We start from the raw sequence: 7,441 nt of genomic DNA, 5'->3' as shown, positions 1-7,441 counted from the left end.
TGGGTCCGGCGCGAGGAGCCACCGCCCCGCGGCGCCCAGGCCTCGCGGCGCGGGGCCGGGACCGGAGGACGCGAGCCAAGGCCTCGGGCTGATTGTGATTGGGTAAGTCTTCCTCAGTGGCGAGAGAGGGTGGAATTTAGTTCTCCTGTCCTACTTTTGTGCAATGTGCGTGATTTTTTTTCCTGCCTGAAAAATAGGAATCGTGGTCTGTGTTTTCCTGAACCCATTCATGAAATCGCCTGGCCTCCCCAGGAGAAGTTGCTCACTGGCTCCCAGCAGCACTCTCAGCTTCATCAGTCCCCATGGGTGGTCTTGGACTTGGCTGAAGGGAGCGCCCCAGGGACAGGCGTATTTACGTGTTTACGCAGGAGCAGCTTCCTGTTGGCCTCCTTGCCCGCGTTTGCCTCGTGGTCCGGAAGACCACCCTGGGTGTCCACCCGGTACAGAACGTGCGCTTTCTTGATAATCCTTTCCTGCGTTCTGAAAGCTGTGATCATTGCTTATCATTTGAATTTCTCTGGGGCTGCTTGGAAGAGGGTCCTGGGCTATTGGAAGCAACCTCAGAGAAGTGAAACTGATCCTTAAGTCGTTTTCCTGGCAGCTAGAATGGAGCGTCGCATGGGGGTGGGACTCAGCGTTCACTTAGATGCACAGATCAGTGCTGCAAAGCTTGAGGACTGCGCTTCGGTCCACCATGAGGGAATGTGGGTCTCACCTCACGTGAAATGTGGCTAGAAGCAGTGCTTTACAGTCACTAAAATGTAGGAAATAAAGAAAGGAGCAAATACAAAATCGTCACATGTCTATGTGTTAAATAATTTAACCTTGACAGACATCCTACCACGTTCAAGTTTTACAATACGTATAGTACGGGGTTATGGCTTGTAGTGTATCTAGATGACCCCCAAAACCTCACGTGCTGGTAAGTGCGGCTTTGGAATTGCCTAGATTTACGGTGTGTGATAACTAAATTAGTACAGTGACTGGTTTAGCATAGATCTGGGTGTGGATAATGAAAGGCCCACCCTGGGTGTGGGAGGCACCATCCAACAGGCTTGTAGCCTGGGAGGTAAAAAGGAAAGGGAAGGCAGCTGTCTGCTGCTTTCCACCTCACTTACCTGCCATGGACTGTTTCTCCTCTGCCAGGCACCTGTTCCATGCCACCCGGCCTTGGAGCCAGCTGACTATGGACTGAAACCTCTACAAACTGAACTGAAATAAACCTTTCCTCCTCTAACTTTGTGTGTTGGGTATTTTTGTCTCAGCAACAGGAAAAGTAAATAAGATAAACAGGATGCATCCTGTACGTTTGTACACTTTCTTAGACAGTTTAGAACACACAGAAGTTAATAGTATACAGAGGATTAAAGATGTTCAACATTATTCAAAGAATAATAGTTTAGTGCTTGGTTAGATTACAGAGAAACTTAAGGACTGAAACGAACTATTAAAAAGATGTATGTTAAGGCTCTGACTGGTATTCATAATGTTAGCGGTTTGTAGTTCCTAGAGAGACGCGCAGGTCAGTAGCCTGCATCCGGGTAGGTGCTCCATCTCCATCTTCTAGGCCATCCTGAGCAGTCAGTGACCTATGGGCTCAAGTTCTTGACCCAGTGTCTCGGTTACTTTTCTTGTTGCTGTGACAAAATACTGGACACCCAAAATTAAAAGAGGAAAAACTTACTCAGCTCACAGGTTGCAGAGGTTTCAGTCCATAATTTGCCGACTCCGAGGCAGAGTGTCATGCAGAGGAGAAGCAGTTCATGGCAGGCAGAAGGTAGCGAGGCAGCAAGCAACAAGCAGCAGCCCTCTTTCTGAAGCCCTGTAGTCTACCCAAGACATCTCCCTTTAGGGGGCATCCTTAATCCTAGCATTGCACCATTAATCAATCCCAGCATCACATCTTTAATCCCAGCATCACACACTGTAGATCCAGGCACCTCCAGAAAGCTCCACCTATGACTGCATGAGGCTTTGGGGGACATCTAGACACAAGCCATAACACTGAGTCTCTTTTGTGTCATCAAATCTTATTACACTGAACTCATCAAGAGATTTTATGGAAGGACAGGAGACATCGAAGAGCAAAGGAAAGAAAAACTGGAGAAATGGTGTGTAGTTAGCGTCTTAAAGCATCTGTTTTATACAAATTCCTGTGATCCTTGCAGAGCTTCCCACTTACCTTGCCCTGTTTCCTCAAGACCTCCTGTTCACAGTTACAATCCCCAGTGAGTAGGAGAAAAATTAGCTGCCCATTCAAAAATATTTTTCTTTTCAGTTTGTTCATTTTAGTTTGTTTATTGAAAATAAAGCAAATTGGCATGCTTCAGATGAATGAAGATTGATTTCAAATGACACCAAAGTCAGATGAGTTATAAGCAGAAAAATGGCAGTGAACAAGTCTTTTCTAGGGGTATAAGGTATATGAATAACTGATTTTCTTTTTCTATAAAAATTTTAAAATACTCAGAAATATCCTGAATTTGGAGAATATTTTAATATCTGGTTACAGTGTAATCTTTTGTTGTAAGCATGAATATGATAGTGCTTATAGAGTGATAATGTGTTCTGTGTTTTCATTGTTAATTTAATCATTACCTATTGATTCTTTCAACAAATCATTGCTCATGTGAGAAGCATTAAGGTGTCAAGATCACAAGGAAAAATTAAAATGCCAAAGGGATCTATATAGTACAAAATGCTAGAGAAGGTACAAAGAAACCATATGAGCATTTTCTTATGGTAGCATGTGATAATAATAGCAGTGATAGATAAACCTGGTGGATCCAGCACTGATTATATAAGACAGTTGTTACAGTGTTGTAGTCAGGGGTTTGCAAGCGGAATGGTATGATACAGGACACATAATTTGTAGAATTATTTTATAATAGTCACCCAAAGAGTCATATACAAAGAGAGTGCAGGAAATCTGTCCACTCATTAAAGACCAAAGAATCCAGCTGAGGGCCTGGATCCCACAGCAATGTCCTGCATGAGTCCTCCCACGAGTCCAACTGGAAGCCTAGAGCCCAGCACAATGTCTCATGTGGGCCTGTTTCACGGATCTGCGCTGGCAAGGCCCAGATGTCAATGGTGGAAGTTAGAAAGTCTCTGCCAGTGTGAAGAAAGATCTGTGAAGGCAGGCTGAGAAATCTACATAGGAGCCAGGAAGTAACACTCAAAGTAAAGACCAGAGTTCCCCTGAAAAGTATCACAGCCCACCTGAGGATTGCTGTTAGCAGCACAAGAGGCAGAACTGGAGAGGAAGACGTTTAGAAGCTTTTGCAAACTGTTAGGGAGCTGTTAGTTCTCCTGGAGGAGCTTATCATGCTGACTTTCAGGATGCACTTGACTATTCTCATCATTGGAGGAGTTGGGGACCTTGTAGTCACTGAGAATGGCTAAGATTCACTTTGGGTGAGTTCTATTCCTTACTCTGAGCATCAGTTCTTGGCTCCGGAGGGGAAGATGCTGTTCCTGGTTCACTTCAGCTGAGTGTTACAAGATAACCACTAGTTGTGAATCCACCACATATTGTTTAAATTTAAAATGTCTATCTAGAACATACAAAGGACTTAAAAAAATCAGGTCCCCAAAATTCAAAGATCCAGTTATCAGATGAAGAAATATAAATAGCAAATAAATACATGAAAAAATGTTCAGCATCATTAGTCATCTGAGAAATACAAATTAAAACAACACTGAGATTCCATCTTACCCCAGAAAGGAGGGCTATCATCAAGAAATCAACCAAGACCAAATGCTGGCAAGGCTGTGGGGTAAAAGGAACCCTTCTCCACTGTTGGTGGGAGTGTAGACTGGTAAAACCACTGTGGAAATCAGTGTGGAGATTCTTTTAAAGACTAGAATTAGAAGTCCTGTTTGACCCAGCTATTGCCCTCCTGGTATTTTTCCAGAAAAACTGAAAACATCATACCACAGCAGTATATGCACACACGTTTATAGCAGCGCAATTTATCATAGCTAAATCTTGGAAACAACCCAAATGTCCATCAGCTGAGAATGGATAAAAAAGATGCGGTATTTTTGTATAATAAAAGTATTACTCAGCTATAAAGAAAGGTAAACTCGAGGCTTTTATAGGTAAAGGGATGCTACTAGAGACTATACTCATAAGTGAAATAAATCAGACCCACATGTGTAAACATTGTATTGTCTCCCTAATGTAAGAAACTGAAAGAGTAAATAAGATCCAAAAGGTACAATAGATATAGTGAAAGTGAAAGAAGTTGCTCAAAGGGAAGGAACAAGTGAGATGAGGGAAGGAGAAAAGAAAGAGAAAGAAAGAAAGAAAGAAAGAAAGAAAGAAAGAAAGAAAGAAAGAAAGAAAGAAAGAAAAAGAAAGAAAGGGAAAATATATATATACACACACACATACAAGATAGCTACGATAATTGTACTACTAATTTCTTTTGGTTTATTGAAAGGAATAGTTTATGCTTAATTTTTTTGATCAATTTTACATGCCTATATCTGGTAATCTGGACAACTACCTTGAAGATAACAATATGCCATAACAACCATTGTTCATTTCCTATCATCTTGTTTTGAAATTTTGTGTTCTTTTAATGTTTTTATTTTTTATTCTCTTTAAAATAAAAATGAAACGCTCCCCCAGACTTTCCTGTGTGTGGAAGGTGATCGAACCTTGGTGCTGCTGTGGCCATCAGTGGGCTCAGCAGCGAAATGTGGCCTGGTTGGAGGTGGGCCACCGTGGGCGTGACCTGGAGGGAAATATTCTTGTCCCATGCTCCTTGGCCACTGGAAGTTGAGCATCTTTTCTCTGCCATGCCCCTCTGCCATCTATCTCTGCCTTGGAGCCATCTGACCATGGGCTAAAACCATGAAGCAAAAATAAGCTCCTTCAAGTTGTAGCTGTGGGTATTTTGTCTCAGCGACAGGAAGTGATAAAGGCCGCATTTTACATACTTATGTACTTCACATCTCACAACCATACCAAAAGTATTGACAGTAAGGTACCTGTGTTCGCCCTTTATCTGAGGTTTTGTTTTCTACAGTTTCAGTTACTTGCATTCAAGCATGGTCCCCAAATAATAAATGGAAAACTGAGTAGCCGAACTTCCTAACCACCCTACTCCATTGTGCTCAGGGTATGCATCACCCTTTGGTCAGTGTATCCAGGTATACGTGCTGCCCACTGGTAACTGCTCGGTCACCAGATTAACTGCCAGAGTACTGGAGCGCTTGTGTTCAAGTGACCCTTATTTTGTTAATCATGGCCCTAAAGTCAAGAGTAGTGCTGCTCTCAATTTTGTTATAGTATAATGCTATAATCATTCTATTTTATTGTTAATTTTTATTAATAATATCTTACTGTGACTGATCTATAAATTAAACTATTATAGGTGTATACATAGTAAAGGGAAAAATCATATATATATGACTTAGTACTACTCTCTGCAGTTTCAGAAATGCATTGGTCTTGGAATGTAGCCTCCTGGGATAAGGGAGGACTCCTGTATCCTTGCTTTTTTGCACATGTGGGTTTTGAGTCTAGGAGAATTAACTTGCCACAAACCTCAGTGGAGAGCCAATTTTAATCCACTGTTAGAAAATATCATGAAAGAACAAATTTTAGTTGTTTCATCATGCTGCAATAAAATTATTTCTCAATAACACTAGCTCATTTTGGAGTATATACTTACTGTTTAAAACTGATCTATTTGATGTAATTTTAGTTGACTTGTATTTAATATTTTATAATTTTTAATTTTTGTTTAATATTTTATTATGTTTCCCTACGAAAGTTATTGAGTCTCCTTGTAAATGACACATAATTAATGGTTTGAAAACATCTCAGGAGGGCTGAAAGTAAAGCAGTTTATTAGCATGAAAGCTTGTCCTTTATTCATTTCTCTGGTACATCTAACACTTTTATCAGAATTATTTGATTGTACTGGACACTTACATAGTAAAGAAAGGGAAGTGATCATATAATTCTATTATTCTCTGTTGTAGAAAATGTATCTATGGAGGGCAGAGGGTCTTGGCTAGTGTCTGTTTACAGTCTTAATTTGTTTTTAAAATTCCCTTTATTATGGAGTACATAGACACATAGATAAGGGCAGGAATTGTCCACTTATATTTAAAAATAATATATAAATGTTGGTAATTAGATATCATTTTGCTTCTCTATTTACTTGTTGTGATGTTGGGGATGGAACCTAGGACCTTGTACATGCTAAGAAAGTGCTCCACCACTGAGCTATATCCTCTGCCCAAAAATTAGGTACTATTTTAATTAAGAACAAAATAACTTTTTCCTTTTAAATGCAAACTAGAGTGGTGTTCTTGTTAGAAATATTGAAAGTTGACATATTTTTTCTAATTCACTACCATACCTTAGGCTAACATAGATTTTATTTTCCTGGAAAAATAGGATTCCTACTAAAAGAATAGAAGTAGTACATTATTAACATTAGGAAGATATTTTGCCCAGAGGAAAGTAAATATTTTAAGAGGTTCACTGAAGGAGCATTTTAATGATTAACTTCAACTGTGCTACACAGTTAAGTTTATAGATTATTTAAAATTTATATATTTCTTCTCTTTTAGCTTTCCATTAAATTTTAACATGTTCAAAGTTTCTAAGACCCAGCATGCATACCTAACAAAAATGCTAAGGTAAAATGAGCTAGATGTTTGTGTAGCTTCTTAGTGGTCCAAAATAATTTGGTGCCTTTCAGAACTAACACGGGATTAATGATTTGCTGCTGGAGTGCTTGTTGAGTTTTACCAATATGAAGGACTGGGTCAGGGCAACCTGAAGTCCAGCCCATGATTCACTGCTCAGGGCTAATGATTTGGAGGAAGGATGTTTGGAGCGCTGCCAGCTATTTTGGGCACTGTGTACTTCTCTGGCTGAGTCACTAAAAGATGTTGTATGTTTTCCAGCTCACATAAAAATGCATTCAAGTTATTGGAAACCTTAATTCTAAGAAAAATTCAAATGTCAAGGACCTGGGTCCCCACTTCTTGAGGATGTGTGTGTGGGCACTGAAGGAGAGAGGCAACTTTATAGACAGGAAATTTATGTTTTAGTGAATAAAACTCTATTATTACATTAAGGAGATTTTTCATGTTTTACTTTATTTTGCAGAAGAGGACTATCAGAAAGACCTAGAAAGCACAGTTTTGCTGTGAAAAACAAAGACCCTTTGCCTCCATATTTTACAAGAAATGTGCAGAAAGCCATTGATAAATATACCAGGTAAGAATTAACCTTAAATGCTGCTGGCTAAAAAAAATGCCCATAAGAAATATGGGAAACAACTTCAGGGAATAGCCACATGAATCTCTAAAAGTAAAATGCAGCCAGGAGTGGTGGCACATGCCTGTAATCCCAGTACCCAGGAGGCTGAAGCAGGAGGATTGTCATAAATTTGAGGCCTACTTGGTC

At 40.0% G+C, this 7,441-nt stretch overlaps 1 protein-coding gene across 1 annotated transcript in view; it reads left to right on the top strand.

Moving 5' to 3' along the window:
- The window catches only part of Fam149a (family with sequence similarity 149, member A), a gene marked incomplete at its 5' end in the record, with an annotated part of 44,488 nt that overhangs the window by 16,951 nt on the left and 20,096 nt on the right, over positions 1-7,441 (top strand). Inside the window, 1 exon segment of the mRNA XM_005373435.2 lies at positions 7,142-7,252. Within this exon segment, the coding sequence (XP_005373492.2) occupies positions 7,142-7,252 (111 nt within the window).

This window comes from Chinchilla lanigera, unplaced genomic scaffold (assembly GCF_000276665.1).
Source record: "Chinchilla lanigera isolate Chin_1 unplaced genomic scaffold, ChiLan1.0 scaffold00002, whole genome shotgun sequence".
NCBI classification, from domain to species: Eukaryota; Metazoa; Chordata; class Mammalia; order Rodentia; family Chinchillidae; genus Chinchilla; species Chinchilla lanigera.
Note: the sequence above shows the minus strand (reverse complement) of the source record. Positions and strands in the feature narration are given on the sequence as shown.